Source organism: Mustela erminea, chromosome 2 (genome assembly GCF_009829155.1).
Source record: "Mustela erminea isolate mMusErm1 chromosome 2, mMusErm1.Pri, whole genome shotgun sequence".
NCBI classification, from domain to species: Eukaryota; Metazoa; Chordata; class Mammalia; order Carnivora; family Mustelidae; genus Mustela; species Mustela erminea.
Window position 1 is genome coordinate 110,642,790 of NC_045615.1, and position 24,127 is coordinate 110,666,916.

Below are 24,127 nucleotides of genomic sequence, written 5' to 3' on the forward strand. Positions count from 1 at the left end.
CAGAGCTTCCCTCCAATGAGGTGAAGGTGAGGGAGGGCCCCTGGTGGCAGCCAGGTATCATCTCATCCACCCAGTGATCCCGGGGTTCTATCCACGGCACCAGGGAGGCTGTCATCATAGACGTCACAATCCCACAATTCCCCTGCCCCCTTCCATACATATGGCTGGCTCCAACAGATCTAGAACACTTACTGGAACATGATCTGTCTTCCCTCTGCTACACTTTACTGACTGGGCAGAGCTCCCTGTGATTCATCATTTAATATTCTTCATTAAACACAAATCATCTTCAGGTGCTCAGTACTGACAATATCTTGAGTGAAGAATCCCCAAACTCCCGGGACCTCCAGCGGGGCTGGGACACCAACTAATCTTCTGTACCCACAGACTTGGTGGTGCTCCCATGCAGAGAGTGGGGCTGGAGATGAAATGAGGCAGACCGGCCTGGTTCTCAAAAGACTTCTGGTCCGGTTGAAAACAACCATAAAGAATATTCAGGATATATATGACGGTTGCCCAATTGGGTCATACAGTAGACACGAGGGCAGCAGGACTATAACAGGAGGCGCTGGGTGAGCTCAGAGAAGGGTGAGGCCGCAGGTGTGGAAGGGAGGTCCCCAGAGCCTCACCTTGATAGCACATATACTCAGATCAGAGGGGAGACCCCTGGCCCAGAGCGTGAGCTGAGCACTGAGGAGGGAGGAAGGCGTCCCAAGCAGGGATTGGGCACATGCAAAGGCCCAGGGGCACGATACTGAGCCCAAGTTTAGAGCAGAGGGAGATATGACTGAAGGTAAGAAGTGTGGCCAGTGGGTGAAGGCTTTTCCTCGCCAGGCATCTGGAAGTCGTTCTGATAGCGGGAGGGAGTCACTGAAGCTTTATATAGTTGCATACCTGTCACCGTATGGTACACGGTGGGCTGCAGGGGAGAGAGTCTGGGCTGTTAGGATGTCACTGCCCTGCTGGCCAGGTGGGAATATGGATGTACAAGGAAGGGGCTGAGGGGCCAAGTCTGACAAGGAAGTTCAAGGAGAGTTGGTGTTGAACCTCGGTGACAAAAAGGCAGCTCCCATTGGTGGAAGCAGGGAGGTTAAGGCAGGGAGACTGTCTGAGGCGGCATTCTGAGACATCCTCTGCAGATCTGAAGGGGTAACCCCGACTGGCTGATTCTAGGGCCCATGTAGCAATGCTACTCTAAAATGCTACTGTGTCTGAATTTAAAATGACACACAGCGCTTAAAACTTGTTTTTTGCTTTTCAAAATGGGAGGCTGCAGACCCACCTAGGATCTCCCAGGACTGTAGAAGAAGCGTCTTCCCCATTCCAGAAGTGAATGATGACCCCCTGGAGCCTCTCCGTTATGACTTTCTCCCTGAAGCCCTGATGTCACTGCAAGAGGGGTGCAGAGTGGGCAGAATGGGGTGCTGACCTCAGCAGGGACGGTGTGGTCCTCGCTGTCCCCTGGACACTGGGCGACCGCCTGACGCCTGCCCAAGCTGCCCAGAGACCTCAGCTCAGCCTGCAGTGCCTCCAGGTCCTTCTGGTGCTCGGAGCAGGCATCCCGCTGCTCTGACAGCTCCTGCTTGAGGGACTCTAGAGAAGGAAGAGCTATTACTTTTTAAAGCCAAGATCATTTTCAAGTGCTAGTAAGTTTGATATTTTCCTTTTCTGTTAGGAACTTTTTGGGGCTCTATTTTTGTTGCTGCAAAGGATTGTTGAAACATTGTTCCAAAAATTCCATAAGCCATGAGATACCCTGTAGGCTTAGATGTCTTAGTACAGAGCACATGCTCAACATATGTTGGTAAAATAAACAAGTGATGTTTAGAGTGGAAATTAATGGTATTATAAAAATGTGTCTGTAGCAAAAAGATTTCCCATAAACTTACTAAGCTTCTCTGAAAGTTATAGTATATTAAACATAGCAAAGCTTAGTTATTCTGATGATATGTTGAAAAATTTACTTGATTTATCTTTCCTCCCCACTAGGATTTTAATAGTGATTTCTATAGCCTATTTTCTTTAAAAAGCCCAAACCCAACTCAGTATTTTGAAATCCTTTATCACAAAAATATGTTCAATAAAACCCTTTAGTAAAGCATAACTAGAGTGGTTTCATTTATTACCCTTCCCTCTTCTGCAATATATTCCCTTCCCTCCCCTGCTCCCTCCCTCCCTCCACCCATCTATCCATCCATCTGTCCATCCACTCTACCTCTCTACACACCCACCTATCCATCTGTCCATCAGCCCATCTCACCATCCATTCATCCATCCACACAGCCACCTGCCCTTCCGTCCTTCTACCCATCCACCTGTCCATCCAGCATGGCCGGGTCCCCACCCCAGTGGCTCAGGTAATCTGATGGACACTCCCTTACCCCTCACACACTGAACTACACTGCAGGTCAAACGTGTTTCACACAGACAGTGGAATCACCGTAACTGGGACCGGAGATGTCTAATTTAATAATCCTGTCATGATAGCCCCCTCCCCCCACAGCACCCACAAAGCCAACGACTTTCTATTGTCCTAAGAGAGTTCATAGAGCCCCTTCTTCCTGGGGCTATGTTGAGAATCCTAGCACGTACCCAGGCTCTCTCCTGAATCTTTTGTCCAGGACAGGACCAGGCTGCTGTGGGATCAGAGGGACAAGGGAAGTGGCAGTAGGGACAGCTGCTGTTGGGTGCTGGAATCACCAGGGGTGTTCAACATGATCTGAATCTTGTCTAGTATCTGAGACACATGGTACCGCCTGGGTTTTATCTTGTGTAATCCATCTTCCTTAGATGATGCCAACTCTAGCATTTCCCACTTGGATGTTAACTGGGGACTCAATGGGACTCTCTCTCTCTCCCATGTCACTTCCTCCAGAAATGGGCAGAGCTGATGTGCTGACGTACAGCCTGCAGGACACACTGTCTAATGAAAAAGCTCAACAAGCAGCAGGTAGATGATAATCACTTATGGAGGTAAAGAAAATGCTCTTTCCCAAAATTCTCTTAAGGAGAATCCTGCCTGGGTCTGAAAAAAATATATATTTAATAAGGCCAATGTGGTCTTTAGTGCTAGGCATGAAATAAGGAGAGGCATTTGTCTTGCTCTTAAGAGTGAGATGGAAGATGAGAATAAAGGAGAAAATGAGGGAAAAGATGATCTACAAAAACAGAAAGAGGCTTCCGGGGCCAGCCATGCAATGTGGGAATATTCAGTAATGAGACCAGTGAACATGTGGCTAGCATTCGCTGCATACCAGCTGGATGTTGTTATTATTCCCATTTCACAGATGAGCAACTGAGGCACAGAACAGTTACGTAACTTGCCCAAAGTCAGGTAGCTTGTGAGTGTTGGAGCTGGACTTCAAGCCCAAACAATCTGGCTCCACAGATCTTTACTGCTTCTGGTAACTTCCAGAATGCTCCGCGTGACTGGTTTTGGATGTCGGAAGAGGAGGTGAGTTTCCAGCCGAGGATGATGTGGGGGCAGGCATAGGGCAGGAGCCTGGAGGCGTAAGTCCCCCAGATTTGCGGAAAACTTCAGAATGGAAATGCGAGGTTGAGGCGACCCCATGAACGTGTCACGAAGGCTCAGGGATGTGGCTTATATTGAATAATGATGATGGTGATGATAATACGGATGCCTCCGCTTTTCCAAGGTTCGCCTAACACCACTTTGATTTTAGAACCTCTTCTACCTAATCTAGAGAAATCCGAAGAATTTCATTTTTACATAAAAAGGCGAAAAGAGAAAACAACATTCTTGGCTGGTTTGGCAGCGAGTGGTCCGGAAGCAGCGCGCACCTCGGGCCGCGAGAGGGGCGCCCCCCAGCGCCTTCCCCGGGAGTCACGCCCAGCATCTCGGCGCCCGGCGCTGGGTCTGTGAGCGTCTGGACTTGTCTCCAGCTACTCTGCGCATCCCTTCGCAACATGTGTCCTGTCGTATCAGGAAAGCCTAAGACAGGTGACTTTGGGGGTCTGGGAACGCTCCAGAGTGTTCATTTAAATGAATGCTAATTGCTTCTTTGCTTTTCGCCATTTTGATTTAGGGAATGTTTCACAGGACGCCTTGCTTTCGGACAGCTGGAACAGTCACGAGGCTCCTGTCATATGCTAGGCACTTTCTATTTAATATCATCACATCCACACACCGTCCCTATGGGTAGGGACAATGGTGACTCCATTTTCCAGAAAAGGAAACTGAGACTGACAGTGACCCCCCCACCCCTACCCCAGGTCTCCCAGCTAGTTGGAGGCAGAACCCGGAAAGTCACCCCGGCCTGTGTGCCTCCAAACATGGGGGCCCCATCTTGCCCCTGGTCCCAATGTGTGGACCCTGCCAGGTAGCTAGACCCTTCCAGGGGCAGCGGACTGTATACCTAACAGCAGAGCCTGTTGAGTCTGCATCCTCTCCAGCTCCCCCTGGAGCTTCTGCTGGGCCTTTTCTTCCAAGGCCTGGAGCTCCAGTCGGTGTGCCTGGTGCTGGATCTGGAGGCTGTGGCTGGATTCCTTCTTCAAGCGCTCCTCTGTAGCCTGTGGATGAAAGTGGGATAAAGTGGGCACGGAGTGGGGACCTGTCTCCTCTGCCAAGTTCCTCCTATGCACCAGGGCGCACTGAGAATTCACCACTCCTCGGTGGAGGGCTTATTGGGCTACTGAGAACGACCCGAGATGTTGGTGATGGCTTGGCCACAGCAGCCATTTTATACCATGTGAACCTAACTCCAAACCATAGCTGATTAGGCCAGAGTGGGCGCCTGTTCCAAGTTGAGCCAGTTATTGGGAATTTGGGGTTAGGAGGCCAGGGAGAGAGAGCACAAGTAACAGACAGACACAGACTAGTTGGCTCCAGATTTAACACACTCAGGAGGGGGGTGACCATCTTACACCTGTCCCAGGACCAGGGAGGTGGAAAGAGTTGTCTGTGAAGAGGAGGGCAGGAATGACAGAGGGAGGGGTCTTTATAGTCTTTGCAGTCTCTGGTCTAGTCTGGTCCCCAGAACTGGCTGTGTCTCTGCCCTCGGGTTCACTTGTTATTCTTCTTTTACTTCATTTATGATTATTTCGTTCAGTCAGTCATCCTTTTATGTGACATTCATTTATTGAAAGTCTCTCATATATCAAACACCCAAAGCTGTTTCTATGAGTAGCTTTGTAAACTTTAATAGCAATCTCTCCACTCCTAAGCTAGCTCAAGTTGGTTTCTGGGAGTCAAAATAATAATGGTCCCCAAGATATCCACGTGGGGATCCCTGGAACTTGTGAATATATTACTTTCCTTGGTAAAAGGAGTTTTACGGGTGTGAATAAGTTAAGGATCCTGAAATGAGAGCTTATCCCAAATTATCTGGGCAGGCTTAATGTAGTCACAGAGGTCCTTATAGGAAGGAAGCAGGACAGCCAGTCAGAGGAGAGGTGCTGATGGAAGAAGGAAGCAGTGGTGGAGGGGAGCAGGAGCAGGGAGGGTGCTGGGGAGAGAGAGAGGAAGAGAGGGGTATTTGAAGATGTTACATGCTACGCTGCTGACTTGGATGATGCAGGAAGGGGCCAGGAGCCAAGGGAACACAGGCAGCCTCCAGAAGCCAGAAAAGGCAAGAAAACAGATCCATCCCTTGAGCTTTTAGAAGGAACACAGTCCTGCCAACACCTTGACACCTTGAATTTAGGACCTCTGACCTCCAGAGCTGTCAGATAATAAATCTGTGATGTGGTCAGCCACCAAGTTTGTGGTATTTGTGATAGCAGCAATAGGAAACTAATACAGTTTCGGGGGTGGGGGTTGCAACAGAGAGTTCCAATTAAGACACAGCTTATCTTGGGCCACCTGGGTGGCTCAGTGGGCTAAGTGTTTGACTCTTGATTTCTGCTAAGGTCATGATCTCGGGGCTGTGAGATCAAGCCGGGAGTTGGGTTCTGTGCTCAGTGTGAGGGTTCTGCTTAGGATTCTCTCTCTCCCTCTCTCTCTCTGGACCTTCCCCTGTCCCGCACCTCCCACCCCGTGTGCATGCACACACACTCTCTCAATAAAATAGAATAAATAAATAATACAAATAAATAAAAAATTTAAAAAAGACATAGCCCATCTTTTAAAAGAGAAAGTCGAGGCTGGGAGAGATGAACTAGTTTTCCCAAGGTCATGCAGGAAAGATGCAGGAAGCATCGTCTCCCTCCTTTGTGCCAGCCAGCTGTAGGGAAGTGAGCTGACTGAAGACAGGTAAAGGTGGGACAGGACAGTCACCCCTGGGCAGCAGGGTCCTGAGCTCAGGCCCTCCGCACTTCCCGTGCAGCCTTTGGAAACAATGAGAAATGGGGTTTCACCAAAGATGGGAGGCTCCAGTTCAGAACACCGAACCCCCCACCCCCAGAGCCCCAGGGAGCTAACTGAGCACAGCGGCACCTTTGGCTCTGCTGCCCCCTGAAATTGGGAATCCGTTTTACTCCTCCTCTGGGAAACTCAGTCAAACGGTGCTGGGTTTATTTCATAAGACATAAGAGTCTCCTCCTTTTCAGACTCTCCAGTATTTCTTCCTCTTGTACTTGCTACCAGGCTCAGAGAAGCAGTTGGTGACATTTTTATCCCAAGGGAAATGGGAATGAAAAGGCCCAGGCTAAGGTTTTACAGCAGATGGGGCCAAACTCTCTCACTCCATGATCCAGCCTCTCTGTCCCCCAGGAACAGCACAGTGTTTCGATCAGCACTGCCTGCTTTTTTGCTCAGCAGCCTTCCATGGTGAGAACTATGCAAAGTTGAACACTCAGAGTTTACATCAAACCACTCTCCCCTGGTGAATGACTCCCGTAAACCTATGGGAGGTTTACTCTGCTTGTGTTGTGGTTGTTTTAAAGCCTCCTAAAAGGCCCATGTTCACCCTATCTTCAAAGGTAATGACACCAGTCACAATGCAGGTGTTTGTGTGGGGGCAGGAAGGGGCGGGGGGTGGGGGGAGGACCAGTGGGTTCCCAACACCAACAAGCAATGCTGAACACCCACGGAGGACAGTGTCCTGTGAGTCAACTCAGTCCTGACACTCTCTGCCTGGAGAGAGAGAGCATCCCACAGGGTGAGAGCTCAGTCCCATCAGACCGTCCTGAGTCTTAGATGCCAGCTGGAAGACTAGGTCATTACCTGTGCTCCTGACCAGCGGGCTATAAATCAGCGGTCCCACGACCCCTCAATTAATTTGTTAGAGTGGCTCATAGAACTCAGGAAACCTGTTTATTTACTAGGTTATCGATTTGTGACAAAGGATAGTAAAGGATATGAATCAATAGCCAGATGAAGAGATATGTAGGAAGAGATCACAGGATCTTTTTTTCCCCATGAAATTGGGGCATGTCACCCTTATGGTATGTGGCGGTGTTGGCCCACCTGTAAGCTCTCTGAGCCCCCTCTCTGCTTTAGGGTTTCTGAGAGGCTTTGTTACATAGACATGATTAATTAAATCATTGGCCACTGGTGACTGAGTCCATCTCCTGCCTTTCCCCTCTCCCCAGAGGTCAGGGGTGGGACTGAAAGTTCCAACCCTCAAATCCTAAGGTGGGTTCCCCTGGCAATCAGCCCTCTCACCCTCAGTGGGGTCCCCAAGCTATCTCATTAACGTAACAAAAGACAGTTTGGCTGCTCTCCTTGCTTAGGAATTTCCAAGAGTTTTAGGAGCAGTGTGTCAGAAATGAGACTAATACCAAATAAGATTTCTTTTTAGAAATCATAGTAACACACTCTCCATCCCCATCCTGGGTAAAGTCTCCTTTCCCTGTGCTTCCCAACTGTCCCCTGGCTCTGACCCACTGAACTACAGCAGCCTGTGGTTGCCTTTCCCCCTGGAGGTGTGGTCCAAAAAGCCAAGAGTGTATTAATCATCCTGATGCCTGCAGAGCACAGCGTGGCAGTAGGTGGTGGAAGCTGTTCTATAAATAATTCAGGGTCAACGAGTGAGCAGTAACAGCCAATCTTTAAAAATGGAGCTCTGCTATGGACTGGATGTTTCTGCCCAACCCCCCTCCCACGCCCCTAAGTCATAGGTTGAAAACTGATCCCCCATGGCATGGCATCAGAAGTGGGGCTTTTGGGGGTTAATGAGGTAAGGAGAGTGAAGCCCTCATGAATCAGTGCTCTTATAAAGGAGATTCACAAAAGCTCCCCTACCCTTTCTCCCTCGTGAGGTTATAGTCAGGTGGCTGTCTATGAACTATGGAGTGAACTCTCAACAGACACCAGACCAGCTGGTGCTTTGGTCTTGTACTTGTAGCCTCCAGAATGAACAGCGGGGAATTAATTTTTATGTTTCCAAGCGGCTCAGTCCGTGGTGTTCTGTTACAGCAACCTGAATGGACAAAGACAAGCTCTTACTCAGCCTCGTATGGTTCTAAGTACTTTACATGTGTTATCTCTTTGGTTCTCTCAACAGTCTACTAGTAGTTATTATTTTATAAATGAGGAACTTGAGACACAAAGAAACTGAGAGATTGCCTGAGCCCACACCTTACAAGTGGCAGACCCAAGATTTGAACCCATGCATCCCACTCCTCCTCACGATCCCGTACAAGGAATGACTATATATCGGGTATTTTAAATTAGAATTGGAACTTGATTCTTTGGTGTCACTTTGGAATCATCGGACTTGAGCCAGCAACAAGGACCCTGTGAATCTGTAGGGTCTTCAGGGGCTAGAGCTGAGATCTGCAAGGTATGGGGGGGGGGGTGGTATGGGCAGAGCTGAGGTGGCCAGAGCTCACAGGTTCCTTCCTTCCATCCAGGAGAGCCCTGGACCACCACTCCCACTGGTGAGCCACAATCCCCAGCTTCCCCTGGGAGCTAAGTCTACAGCCTGGATAGGTAAAGCTTAGGAGAACACAAAGGCCAGCGTTGCCCACCACCTCGCAACCTGGCATCTCATCAACTGGAGCTGTTGTAAATTGCAAGTCAAATTGGAAAAAGATTTAAAAGAATAAAAGAAGAGAACTCACATTTTTTTTTAACACCTATTAGAAACCAAACAGTCCACATGCATTATTTCATTTCTTTTTTCTTTTTTTAAAGGCTTATTGTATATTTTTATCAGGACAATGCATGCATATAGTATAAAGGGCTAAAGAGTATTAAAAGAAAGGAAAACCCTCCTTTTTCCTCTCTCTGCACTCTGTTCTCTGGAGGAAGCCTCTGACAACTCTTCCAGTTGTTTCTTTAGGTATTTGCCACAATTAACAGGCTAGAATCTCCATTCTGCTCTGTCTTGGTTATTTTTGAGACTAGGAATTGTCTTTGCATTTGGATAGATGAGGATTTTAGGTCTCATACAGTCTCCCCCTTTCATTCCTCACATATCATTATTTATTTTTTTAATATAGTGGAATATATTCAACACTTTTGTTATTATGAGTACATACAGTTCACTCCCAAGTAAAACTATTATGATTAATGCCTACCTGCACAACTTATTGTTTTTCCTTGCATTGATAACTTGCTGCATTTTTAAAAAATTTGCTTAGCTTTCTTTAAATATTTGGCTAAGTCTTCCTACAACATCTAAAAGCTTTGTAAAACATTTGTGTGTGTGTTAGAGACTTTCAATGCAACTTTCTACATGGGCAAATGGATCAGAAAATCCAGTAGTTTTATTTTCCCCTAGAGTTGCTCTTCTGAGACCTCAGTCCTCTTGCTCCAGCTGGGACTGAGCTGTTGTCTCGGCCAGGGCCAGTGGCATAGCTGGGCTCCTTCCTTTTCCTTCTTCTCCTACCCTGCATTCCTCTATCCTAGATCCATTTTATTCTGGAATCCTTGGCTTGCTCCCTCCTTTGGGTGGGGCATTTTTCAAGGAACTTCCTAAGGAAAAGCAGTGGAAGACATAGCAGCCTGGGTCCAACAGGAGACAGAAACCACACAGTAATTTAAGTAGGAGCTCAATATAAAAAATTACTGTGCTATCACAGGTGAGTAACTCTAGAGATACAAAGAGAACTCCAGGGTGTCCTGAGGCTGGGAGAGAGTACCAAAGATAAGGACAACTTAGAAGGGGGGAATCCTTCCCCAGTTTGGGATCCAGACCTTGTTGGAGAAGGTATGGTGGTAGCTCACTGGTGGAGAAGATCACTGGCTATCCAGGCCACTGTTGGTCCAGTCACTGGTCGAGCAGGAACAACCCACCATAATACAGAAGAGCCACAGGTGGGTGATTTTCCGAGAGAATAGGGGTGCCCATGCAGGTCTGAGGGCCAGAGCAGATGATGGTATTTGTCACAGGAGGCTCACAGAAAACAAATCTCTGGGCTACAGGAAACAGTGGCCAGTGGGGTGGGGGGGATTACAGGGAGAGTCAGAGTAAGCTATGCTGGTGTAAGGACTGCCTTCCTTCCAGGAAAGCAGTCACTCGGCCCAGGCCAGGTCTGTGAGGTCACTGTAAGCTTACTGGGGCAGAGGAGCACCAGATGTCCTCACACAGCCATGTCGCTCTTCAATGAGCAAGTGAAGCCAGAGACAAAGCAAAAACACAGCCACCAGAACCAGGAAGAGAAGAAGCCTCTCTCCTCCTACAAGGTGTCTCCAGTGCCCTCTACTGACAAAGCTTAATATGACGCTCCATGTGAAGGAGAAATGCTTCAGGAATCTTGGGTCATTACTGCAGGGCAGACAGGGAAGAGTGAATTGGGAGGTGAGAGGCAGAAAATTGAGAACAGAAGGCAAATTCCCTAATATTTTACATGCCTGTCGATATTTGTATTCAATTCTTTTTTTAAATTTATTTTTTATTTTCAGCATAACAGTATTCATTATTTTTGCACCACACCCAGTGCTCCATGCAATCCGTGCCCTCTATAATACCCACCACCTGGTACCCCGACCTCCCATCCCCCGCCCCTTCAAAACCCTCAGATTGTTTTTCAGAGTCCATAGTCTCTCATTACAGTTATTAATATGGAATTTCAGAATTATGCATTGGCTCCTAATATACTGTTTTGCTGCCTGTGAGATGTCCCATGACATTCTTTTTTTTTTTTTTAAAGATTTTATTTATTTATTTGACAGAGAGAGATCACAGGCAGAGAGGCAGGCAGAGAGAAAGAGGAGGAAGCAGGCTCCCTGCTGAGCAGAGAGCCCGATGCGGGACTCGATCCCAGGACCCTGAGATCATGACCTGAGCTGAAGGCAGCGGCTTAATTCACTGAGCCACCCAGGCACCCTCCCATGACATTCTGATTCAAATAATTTGTGTCTGGAATCACTTTTCCTCACTGGGAGCTTTTGGGATTTCTTCTGTTTCCCTGGTGTCCTGAAATTTCAAGATGAGCCTTGGTAGAGGTCTTTCTCCTGTGGTTCTAAGGATTTCATTATTTCTTTGAAAATACTTTCCCTTTCTAAAGTTGGAAAGAACTCAAATACATGGAGGCTAAAGAGCATCCTACTAAAGAATAAATGGGTCAACCAGGAAAATAAAAAAGAATTGAAAAAATTCATGGAAACAAATGAAAATGAAAACACAACTCCTCAAAATCTGTGGGGCACAACAAAAGGCAGTCCTGAGAGGAAAGTATATAGGAATACAAGCCTTTCTCAAGAAACAAGAAAGGTCTCAAGTACACAACTTAATCCTACACCTAAAGGAGCTGGAGAAAGAACAGCAAAGAAAGCCTAAACCCAACAGGAGAAGAGAAATCATAAAGAGCAGAAATCAATGAAATAGAAACCAAAAGAACAGTAGAAAAGAGAAAGGATCCAAATAAATAAAATCATGAATGAAAGAGGAGAGATCACAATCAGCACCTAAGAAATACAAACAATTATAAGAACATATTATGGGCAACTATAGGACAGCAAATTTGACAATCTGGAAGAAATGCATTCCTAAAAATGTACAAACTACCAAACTGAAACAGGAAGAAACAGAAAACCTGAACAGACCCACAACCAGTAAGGAGATTAAAGCAGTCATCAAAACTCTCCCAACAAACAAGAGCCAAGGGCCAGACAGCTTCCCAGGGGAATTCTACCAAACATTTTAAGAAGAATTAATACCTATTCTCCTGAAATTGTTCCAAAAAACAGAAATGGAAGGGAAACTTCCAAACTCATTTTATGAGGCCAGCATTACCTTGATCCCAAAACCAGACAAGGATCCCATCAAAAAGGAGAAAATTACAGAAAAATAGCCTTGATGAACACAGATGTGAAAATCCTCACCAAAATACTAGCCAATAGGATCCAACATCACATAAAAAGAATTATTCACCACGACCAAGTGGGTTTATTCCAGGGCTGCAAGGTTGGTTCAACATCCACAAATCAATCAATGTGATACAATACATTAATAAAAGAAAGAACAAGAATCATATGATATTCTCAATAGATGCTGAAAAAGCATTTGACAAAGTACACCATCCTTTCTTGATCAAAATTCTTCACAGTGTAGGCATAGAGGGTGCATACCTCAATATCATCAAAGCCATCTATGAAAAACCCACAGCAAATATCATTCTCAATGGAGAAAAACTGAGATCTTTTCCCCTAAGGTCAGGAACATGGCAAGGATGTCCACTATCACCACTGCTATTCAACATAGTACTAGAAGTCCTAGCCTCAGCAATCAGACCACAAAAAGAAATAAAAGACATCTAAATCAGCAAAGAAGTCAAACTATCACTCTTTGCAGATGATATGATACTTTACGTGGAAAACCCAAAAAGACTCCACTCCAAAACTGCTAGAACTCATACAGGAATTCAGTAAAGTGTCAGGATGTAAAATCAATGCACAGAAATCAGTTGCATTTCTTTACACCAACAGCAAAACAGAAGAAAGACAAATTAAGGAGTCGATCCCATTTATAATTGCACCTAAAACCATAAGATACCTAGGAATAAACCTAACCAGAGAGGCAAAGAATCTGTACTCAGAAAACTATAAAGTACTCATGAAAGAAACTGAGGAAGACACAAAGAAATGGAAAAACTTTCCATGCTCATGGATTGGAAGAACAAATACTGTGAAAATATCCATGCTACCTAAAGCAATGTACACATTTAATGCAATCCCTATCAAAATACCATCAATTTTTTTCAAAGAAATGGAACAGATAATCCTAAAATTTATATGGAGCCAGAAAAGACCCTGAATAGCCAGAGGAATATTGACAAAGAAAGCCAAAGTTGGTGGCATCACAATTCCAGACTTCAAGCTCTGTTACAAAGCTGTAATCCTCAAGACAGTATGGTAGTGACACAAAAACAGACACATAGATCAAAGGAACAGAGTAGAGAGCCCAGAAATAAACCCTCAACTCTATGGTCAACTAATCTTCAACAAAGGAGGAAAGAATGTCCAGTGGAAAAAAGACAGTCTCTTCAACAAATGGTGTTAGGAATATTGGACGGCCACATGCAGAAAAATGAAACTGGACCATTTCCTTATATCATACACAAAAATAGACTCAAAACAGAAGAAAGACCTCAATGTGAGAAAGGAATCCTTCAAAATCCTTGAGGAGAACACAAGCAGCAACCTCTTTGACCTCAGCTACAGCAACTTCTTCCTAGAAACCTCACCAAAGGCAAGGGTAGCAAGGGCAAAAATGAACTTTTGGGACTTCATCAAGATCAGAAGCTTTTGCACAGCAAAGGAAACAGTACACAAAACCAAAAAAACAACTAACAGAATAGGAGAAGATATTCACAAATAACATATCAAATAAAGGAGTAGATTCCAAAATCTATGAAGAACTTCTCAAACTCAACACCCGAAGAACAAATAATCCAATCAAGAAATGGGCAGAGGAAACAAATAGACATTCTACAAAGAAGACATCCAGAAGACACATGAAAAAGTCCTCAACATCACTTGGCATCAGGGAAATACAAATCAAAACCACAATGAGATACTACCTCATACCAGTCAGAATGGCTAAAGTTAAGTCAGGAAATGATAGATGTTGAAGAGAATGTGGAGAAAGGGGAACCCTCCTACACTGTTGGTGGGAATGTAAGCTGGTGCAACCATTCTGGAAAACAGCATGGAGTTTCCTCAAAAACTTGAAAATAGAGCTACCCTAAGACCCAGCAATCACACTCCTGTGTATTTACCCTAAAGATACAAATGTAATGATCCAAAGGGGCACATGCACCCGAATGTTCTTAGCAGCAATGTCCACAACAGCCAAGCTATGGAAAGAACCTAGATGTCCATCAACAGATGAATGGATAAAGAAGATGTGGTATATATACACAACGGAATACTATGCAGCCATCAAAGGAAATGGAATCTTGCCATTTGTCATGACGTGAATGGAACTAGAGGGTATTATGCTGAGTGAAATAAGTCAATTAGAGAAAGACAATTATCATATGCTCTCCCTGATATGAGGAGTTTGAGAGGCAGAGTGGGGGGTTTGGGAGGTAAGGAAGGAAAAAATTAAACAAGATGGGATTGGGAGGGAGAGAAACCATAAGAGACTCTTAATCTCACAAAACAAACTGAGGGTTTCTGGGGGTGGGGGGGGGTAAGGAGAGGGTGGTTGGGTTATGGACGGGGTGGGGAGGGTATGTGCTATGGTGAGTGCTATGAAGTGTGTAAGTTTGATGATTCACAGTCCTGTATCCCTGGGGCAAAAAATACATTATATCTTAATAAAAACAATTAATAAAAATAAATTTAAAAAAACAAAGAAAATACTTTCCCCTCCTTTATCTCTTTCTGGAATCCCAATTGTTATATATGAGCCTCCCAGTTGTGTCTCTACACTTTGTGTTCCTTCTCTCCAACCACCCATTTCACTGTTGTGCGTTTTTTTTTTTTCTTCTGGTTTCTGGAAGGTTTCTTCATTTTTTCCATTTCAACTCATTTCCTGACTTTTAGAAATCCTGTGATCATGCTTTTTATCTAAAGAACTCTTCCTTAACCTAATTGCCCCTCCTTTACAAATAGCATGTTGTTCTTTCACAGATGCAAACATCACCTTTTAATTTTGAGGAGATCAATACTCATCGAAGCTTTTTTTTTTCTTTCTGCTGACTGCATTAGCCATTTCTTCTGAGTCTGTTCCTTCTCCTCCCGGTTATTTTGGACTCCAACGTCCATGTTAGAGGCTTCCCTAAAAAGTTTAGTAATTGCTGTGCTTTCTTATTAAAGATGGAACGCTGAGATGGAGCTACTTGGAAGAGGGTCTGTGGGGTGCTGGGCTCCTTTAGAGGATGACCAGATGGCCAACTAGTAATTTTACTGGAAGTCCACAAATGTGAGACTCTAGGTCTTTTCTCTAGGATGGTTTAATTTCCCCAGAGAACATTCTCTAGTCTCATACTTAGGGAGTATTTAAGTTCTAGATGCTTGACTTCTAGAGCTGAACAGGAGAATGCACTTCTGGGGACCACAGAGAGGTGGCAGTGGTCCAACGAATAGCTCAGTATACAGATTTTCACCTGAACCTATTCTCAGACCCAAGCTTCATCCCAGCCCCTGTGAATCATATTTCCTAATTCAGAGTCTCTCTGGCTCAGTTTATCCAGGGATTTTCCCCAACCCCATCTCTTGTCTTTAAATAAGGGAGAGCTAATTGCTTGCTTGTGCTGGCGAAGCTGGGAATGTGACATTCTATGTCAGTCATATTCCTCATCTCATTCTTGCCTCTGTTATAACTGCTGTTATATATAACAATTATCAATTCCTGAGCACTTCTGAGCTCTGTCATGGGATCAGCTTGATTCTCATCCTCTCTCTGCAGGTACTTTGGCTTGAGCTTCTCCGCTCTGTGAGGCCACAAGCTATTTCCTCATTTCTGTCCTGTTCTCATGTAGCGGGGCTCAAGGGCACAGATGTCTCTTGCTTTATCTGGAATAGGAGTATGCTTTGGCTTTGTGTTTCCTTATTGTTTCCTGGACAGTTTCCAATAAGAAAGGATTCAAAAGCATTTATTCTGTCACCTTAAAACCAGAAATCCATTTTTTCCACTTATTCATGGACATCTCAAAGAGGTGGATTTCAATACCCCCAGTGTATAGAAGGGGAAATTAAACTTGAAACTGTAATTCAGTGAGAGACTTTTCTAAGGAGCTATCCTGAAGTAGGAAGAGATTCAGGGTCTGAACAGACACAGATGTTTCTCGGCCCCACGCAGGTTCAGGTGGCAGATCTGATGGTATAAGGAAGTCATTAGATAGAGCATAAAGATGCTATAACTGGGGAAGACAGTCTGTTGTGACAGTCATAGTGGGAGCCCCAGCTCCTGAGGGAGCAGGAGCAAAGGCCTTCTGGGAAAGTAGAAGGTAGACGAAACGTGCTCCTGCTGGATTACTCATCATGGTGCACTTGACCTGCTTGTTCCAACTTTCCAACTTGCCCTCTCTGTTTTTGTCTCCCATGCAAGTCCGACCCCCCAGCATGCATGGCGCACAACATTGCCCAAGTCATAAAGCTGTTCTTATGTTATCAAGGTCACATAGAAATAGGGATACGCAGTACAAGTAGCCAAACAGACCTAAGTGTGAATCCTCGCATGGCCACATCCTAGCTGTGTGACCCTGAACAACTTACTGAATCCCTCTGAGCCTTTTTCCTCAACTGGAAGAAGGAAATGCGATAATAGTGACCCTGGAAGATTCACGTAGGGATTAGAGATCATGTACAAAATGCACCCCGTCTAGCACATGACAGATGATTCCATGGCAAGTGGATTTCCTAATTCTCCCCCTTACCTTGAGTTCTTGATTTTTGGCCTTCTCAAGCGTGCGCAGGGCTCGCTGGTGGGAGGCCTCCAGCTGGGCTTTCACGGCCTGGTTCTGCTGAATGGTCTCCTGGAGCTCGTGCTGCAGCTTCTCCCTTTCGTGGTCGGAGAGTTGCTTGAGCTCCTGCAGGTCCTCCCTGTAGGTGCTGGCGCACTGCTCCAGAGCCTGCTGCATCTGGGAGACCTGCCCCCCCCATGGCATCCTGCCCTCAGGCTGTGCCCTCTCCCTTCCCCTTCCCTTCCTGAGGGGCTTGAAAACAAGTAAGTGCACTGGACATCTCAACCCAGCTGAACCTCCTCTCTCTGAGGGAACTCTGAAGGGGAGTGCTGTAACCTTGAAAAACCTGTGATGGCCAGTCTTCTGGAGGCTTCTCAGCTAGAGCCACAAATATCAGGTCAGAAGGGCAGAAGGCCAAGAAAGCCTTCCCTGATAACTCCCTTGAGTATTACACCCACTCCCCTATGACCAGACAGCTTCTCAATCCTTTTGACCTTGTTCTGTTTTTCCTTTTTCCTAAAATCGGATCATCCTCTAATATGCTATGTGCTTTATTTCTTTCTTATGTCTGGTATTTGGGGTCTGTTCCCACTTCCTCTGCTATAATACAAGTGCTGTAATGCAGGACTTTGCCTGGGTTTGTTCACTAATGTACCCCAAGTTTCTAGAAGGTTCCTAGCTCATAGGAGGTGCTCATGGGCCACAGGAGTTATTAAATAAATGAATGAATACAGAGAACCAAGAATCCCACCTTGTCCTGACCTGGAATGCCCTCCCAGCCCAGACATGAATCAGGTTCTGTATGTATTTCCAACATTGTCTGGAAGGAGGAGAAGGAGGTGGGGTTCCACCAGCAGGAGGGCATCTCCCCACCATGGCTGTCCTACCTGCGCCTGCAATCTAGCCTTCTGGCTTTGCCACTCCTCCTGTAGACGCTGGATTTCTGGCGCCTTCTCCTTCAGCAAAGAGTGCAGTGGAGGTTGCAGGTCACTTCCCTCCTTAAGGGGCACGTCAATCCTTTGAAGACAGAGAGGTGCAAATCACAAAAGATCCAGGGCTGGGAATGACATGACCACCTGGGACTGGGAGAAGGGAGTTTCCATGGCAGGGAGCGGGGTGAGAAGTATCTTCCTTGGATTTAAGAATGTAACCTGGCACACAGTTCTAAGTGTTACTGCACAATTAGGATTCAGCTGGAGCCCAAAGGTTTCAGTGGGTGCTTAATGACTGGCTGTTAAAACGACTGAGAGGGGCACCTGGGTGGCTCAGTGCGTTAAGCCTCTGCCTTCAGCTCAGGTCATGATCCCAGGGTCCTGGGATCAAGCCCCGAATGTGGCTCTCTGCTCGGCGGGGAGCCTGCTTCCTTATTCTCTCTGCCTGCCTCTCTGCCTACTTGTGATCTCTGTCAAATAAACAAATAAAATGTTTAAAAACAAACAAACAAGCAAAAATGCTGAGAGCTTGGCGTTGGTTATGGGGGCTTAGTTAGTCCTTGGGGCTCTGAAAAAGAGGCCTCTCTGAATTAAAAATAGAGCTTCCCTATGACCCTGCAATTGCACTACTGGGTATTTACTCCAGAGATACAGATGTAGTGAAAAGAAGGGCCATCTGTACCCCAATGTTTATAGCAGCAATAGCCACAGTCGCCAAACTGTGGAAAGAACCAAGATGCCCTTCAATGGACGAATGGATAAGGAAGATGTGGTCCATATACACTATGGAGTATTATGCCTCCATCAGAAAGGATGAATACCCAACTTTTGTATCAACATGGACAGGACTGGAAGAGATTATGCTGAGTGAAATAAGTCAAGCAGAGAGAGTCAATTATCATATGATTTCACTTATTTGTGGAGCATAACAAATAACATGGAGGACATGGGGAGATGGAGAGGAGAAGGGAGTTGGGGGAAATTGGAGGGGGAGATGAACCATGAGAGACTATGGACTCTGAAAAACGATCTGAGGGTTTTGAAGGGGTGGGGGGTGGGAGGTTGGGGGAACCAGGTGGTGGGTATTAGAGAGGGCACGTATTGCATGGAGCACTGGGTGTGGTGCATAAACAATGAATTCTGTTACACTGAAAAGAAATTAAATAATTAAAAAAAAGAGGCCTCTCTGGTCTAATTTCACAATACTTCCTGCAGATGAAAAAAATAGTGAAATAATAATACTTTACTTGAATACAGTACTTGACACTTTTCAAAGTAGGCTCATGTCTTTGACTGGCTGTCCCAGGGACACACTGCAGGGTAGCACACAGGTTTTTATGGATAGAGCATGAATGAGAAGATGCTGGCTTAAAGCTACAGTGGTTTCTTCTGTATTCTAGCACAGATGCTCATGGATCTATTTGGAGAACACCTTCCCTTACCTAGAGCTGAACTTCTGAACCAGGTGAGAAATTCAAATATAACTGGTTGAGATGGGGATTTTAAGCATTTATCCTGTGTAGTGATGTAAAAGGATGCCACGCAGTAGGCATCTCTGCAGAGTTTGCTGGAATGTCAGTGGTGTTTTCTTCTTATGCTTAATTAAAAAAAAGATTTATTTATTTATTGAGAGAGAGAGAGAGAGAGAGACAGAGAGAGAGAGAGAGAGAGAGAGATTAAGAGCACGTGCTGTTGGAGGGGAGGGGCAAAGAGAGAAGGAGAGAGAGACTCAACCGGACTCCACACTAAGCACGGAGCTCAGTGCAGGGCTCAATATCACGACAGTGAGATCACATCCTGAGCCAAAACCAAGAGTCATACTGTGCCACCCAGGTGCCCCAGTGTGTGCTTAACTTTTTACAAAATCATCAAACGGTTTTCTGAGGTACTGCCCCATGCTATGCTCCAACCAGCAACGTATGAGAGTTTCAGTTACTCCACATTATAGTCAACATTTTGTGTCTTCAGTACTTTTAATTTTAGCCATTCCAGGGAGTGTGAAATGGTATCTTACTGTAATTTTAAGTTGCATTTCCCTGCTGACTCTGATGTGAAGTGCATATTCATGTCCTTATGTGCCATTCTTTATTTGCAAGTGTGTTCAAGCATTTTGTCCATTTAAAACTATATTTGTCTTTTCTATTATTGGCTTATAGCAATTCTTTATATACTCTGGATGCAGACTGGATAGCTTTTTCCAGCCTGTGATTTGTTTATTCATTTTCTTAATAGTATTTTTTAATTAGCAGAAATTTAAATTTTGATGAAGATCAATTTGTCAACTTTTTTCTTGGATGATTATTGCTTTCATGTCCTAAAAAATTACCATGCACCCCCAAATTGCAAAGAGGTTTTCCTATGCTTTATTGTTTTACATTATATATTTAGAGTTAGTTATTGTACATGGGGTGAAGTTAGGGTTGAAGTTCATTTTTTTTCATATGTTGATTCAGTTACACCACCATTTGATGAAAAAAATCATCCTATCTCCATTGAATTGCCTTGGCACTTTTAACAAAAATGAATCCAACATCTTTTGTTGGGTCTATTTCTGGACACTCCATTATTTTTCATTGATCAGTTTGTTATTTATATATTGATACCACACCGTCTGCATTATTCTAGCTTCCTAATGTCTTGAAATCAGGTAGCCCGAGTCCTCCAACTTGACTCTTCAAGGTTCTTCTTTTCTTTTTCTAGGTCCTTTGCTTTTCCACTTCAATACTGAAAACAGCTTATTTCTTTCTACAAATAAAGCTACTAGGATTGTATTTGGGATTGAACTGAATCTATAGTTCAATTTAGAGTAAAGTCTTAGCACCAGTGAGTATTTCAATCATATCATTCTGTCTGTAAATAAGACATTTTTTACTCTTCTTTTCTCATTTGTAGCTCTTTTTCTTGCTTTATAGGACAGGCCAGGACAGTGCTAAATAGTGAGAGCAGAATGTTTGCCTTGTTCCCAATCTTAGGAGGAAAGTGTTCAACATTTTACCAGTGGGTATATTTTTCTGTAATTTATCATGATTATCTTTTTCAGGTTAAAGAACTTCCCTGCTATTCATGGACTGCACACTTTTTATCATGAGAGGATGTTAAATTTTGTCAAATGCTTTTCTGCACCTACTGAGATGATTATTTACTTTTTCCCTTTATTTTTTAATGGACAAATTCACATGAATGCTATTCACATGTTAAGCTAACACATTCCTGGGGAAATCCTACTTGATGATGATGTACTATCCTTTGATTTGATTTCCAAATATTTTGTACAGGATTTTGCATTCATGAAGAATGTCCATTTGTTATTTTATTTTCTTTTTTTTTATTTTTTATTTTATTTTATTTTATTTTTTTTCTTTTAAATGTCTTCATTAGGTTTTGGTACCAGTTATGCTGATCTCATAAAACAAATTAAGGGGTATCTATACTCTTTTTCTGAAAGAGCTTATGTAAGACTAATATTATTTCTTCTTTGAAATACTTGATAAGAGGTCGCTGGATGGCTTAGTAGGTTAAGTATCCAACTCCCAATTTCAGCTCAGGTCACGATCTTGAGGTCCTGGGATGGAGCCCCACATCAGGCTCTTCACTCAGCCAGGAGTCTGCTTGGGATTCTCTCTCTCCCTTTTCCCCTCCCCCTGCTTATGCTCTCTCTCTCTCAAATAAATAAATCTTTGAAAATAAAATAAAAAAATAAAATTGTTGATAAAACTCACTAATGACATCAACTGGGGCTGGAGTTGTCCTTTAGAGAATTTTTAAAAATTAATTCAATTTTTTTCTCACCATAGCACATATCCTCCTCAATGTTCATCACCCAGCCATGAGTTACTTATATTTTCCATTTCTTTTAGTGCCATTTTTATAAGTTGTATTTTTCAAGGAATTTGCTCTTTGGTGAAATCACTGATAAAAAATTGTTCATAGATTTTCCTTATTTCCCTTTACTATCTGTAGAATCTATAGGGATGTCCCTCTTCCATTCCTCTTTCTTGTTTTCCCTAATCATTCTTAGTTTGAGTATATAATTTTCTAGAACTAATTTTTCGTTTTCTCAATTTCTTCTATTAGCCCATTTTCTGTTTCATGGAGTTCTGCTCTTATCTTTCTTTCCAATTTAATTTAATATCTTTATTTTTAATATCTTTATTTTACCTTCTTTATATCTTTATTTAAAATATCTTTATTTTACCTTTATCTAATAAGATCTTTATTTTACCTTTCAATTTTACTTAATATCTTTCCTTCCAGATTTAACTTCCTTATCCTTTTCTAATTTAAGACAAAAACACAGATAATTGATGTTAGAGCTTTCTTTTTAAAGTAGGAGTATTTAAAGCTATGGTTTGCCTTCATTAGCTATCTCTCCCAAATTCTGACATGTCCTATTATCATTGAATTTGAAGTAGTTTCTCATTTCCACTGTGATTTTATTTTTTGGCTAATAGATTATTTAGGAGTATTCTGTATAAGTTCCAAATATCTGAGGATTTTCTCAATAGCTTATCATTCTGGATTTCTTACTTTTAAAAAATTTTTATTAATTTACTTGAGAGAGAAAGCTAGCATGAGCAGGGAGCAGGGGCAGAGGGAGGGGCAGAAGCAGGTTCCCAGCTGAGCAGGGAACCTGACATGGGACTCTATCACAGGACACTGGGATCATGACCTGAGCTGAAGGCAGATGCTTAGCCAACTGAGCCACCCAGGAGCCCCTTATTCTGCATTTCTAATTTAATTCTTTTGTGGTAGACAGAGTATATTTCAGAGAATATTCCAATCCTTGAAACTTATCAAGATTTACTTGTGGCCCTACATTGGAGAAAGTACAATGTGCCTTGAAAGAAGATCTGTTCAGCATTGTTCAGACCATTATCTACAAATGTCAGCTAGATTGGGTTAGCTGATAATGTAACTCAAATCTTCTGTATCCTCACTGCTATTAGGCTAGTTGTCCAAATCCTCAGAGAAAGGTGTCACAATCTCCAACTGTGGCTGTGGATTTCTCCCTTTCATTCTCTCACTGTTGGCTTCATTATTTTTAAAGCTCTGTCATGAGGTCAGACACATTTAGGATTGTGGTCTTCCAGATGAACTGACTCCTTTACCATTATAACATATCCCCTTTCATCCCTGGTAATATTCCTTGTTCTGAAGCCTCCTCTGACATGAATTCAGCCACATTAGCTTCCTTCTGCTTACTGTTTGCCTGGCATAGTTCATCCTTTTATCGTTAGAACTATCTGTGCCTGCATCAGTTTACAGGGCTGCCGTAACAAAATAGCATAGTATGTGTGGCTTAAAAAACCAGAAATGTATTTTCTCACAATTCCGGAAGCTAGATGTCTAAGATCAAGGTGTCAGATTTGCTTTTTTTCTGAGGCTTCTCTTATTCTGAGGCTTACAAATGGACACCTTCATGTTGTGTCCTTACACTGATGTTCCTCTGTCTCTGTTTTCTGCATGCTGGTCTCTTCTTATAAGGACATCAGTCTTGTTGGATTAAGGCTGCCTTAATAATCCCATTTTAACTTAATTATCTTTTTAAAGGCCCTACCTCTAAGTATATCACATTCTAAGCTCCTCAATGTATGAGTTTGGGGGAGGGGACACACTTTTGCTCATAATAGTGTCTTTATATTTAAATGTCTCTCTCCTGGACAACATATAGCAATGTCTTGCCTTTTTATCCTGACAATTTCTTCCTTTAAATGTTATATTTGGTTCTTGAATACTGTAATTATTGCAATGATTGGGCTTAAGTCTATGTCTTGTCATTTGCTTTCTATTTGTCTAATCCTTTTTCTTACTGTTGGCCTTCTCTTCCTCCTTTCTACCTTCTTACCTGCAAAATATTTTTCAGTCTTCCATTTTATTACTTTATTGAAATTTTTTTAGTTCTTCTTTGTATTAATGTTTAATGTTCCTCTACGGGTTGTAATTTGTATCCTTAATTTATGACAATCTATTAGAGTTAATAAGGTAACTCTTGATGTAAAATGTAAGTCTGTTACAATGATATAATTCCATTAATCCTATCCCTGTCCTAGCAGCCCAAATGCCTATCAATAGGTTAATGGGTAAAGAAAATGTGGTGTATGTATATATGATATGAAAGTGTGTGTGTGTATGTGTGTATAAAATATCACTCAGCCATAAAAAAAGAATGAGATTTTGCCATTTGTAACAACATGGAAAGATCTGAGGACATCTATGCTAAGTGAAATAAGACAGAGAAAGACAAATACCATATGATTTCATTTATATGTGGAATCTGAAAAACAAAGCAAACAGATTTTTAAAAAAGCAGAAACAGACCCATAAATATAGAGCACACACTGATGGTGCCAGAGGGTAGGGGGTTGGGAGATGGGCAAAACAGTTAAAAGGGAGTGGGAAGTACAGGGTTCCATTTATGGAACGAATAGGTCACAGGGTTGAAAGGTATGGTGCAGGGAATATAATAAGGAATAATGAGGAGGAGGAGGAGAAGG

General features: G+C 43.5%; 1 protein-coding gene across 2 annotated transcripts in view; it reads right to left on the bottom strand.

The window, feature by feature from the left end:
• The window catches only part of FAM184B (family with sequence similarity 184 member B), a 165,437-nt gene that overhangs the window by 10,176 nt on the left and 131,134 nt on the right, over positions 1 to 24,127 (bottom strand). The window contains exons 9-12 of one of the 2 annotated variants that reach the window (XM_032333958.1): positions 17,589 to 17,718; positions 16,675 to 16,887; positions 4,377 to 4,530; positions 1,430 to 1,608 (exon numbers count right to left, since the gene is read on the bottom strand). In XM_032333958.1, the coding sequence (XP_032189849.1) occupies positions 1,430 to 1,608; positions 4,377 to 4,530; positions 16,675 to 16,887; positions 17,589 to 17,718 (676 nt within the window). The remainder of the gene's footprint in view (positions 1 to 1,429; positions 1,609 to 4,376; positions 4,531 to 16,674; positions 16,888 to 17,588; positions 17,719 to 24,127) is intronic. The other variant, XM_032333960.1, reaches the window with a different exon arrangement.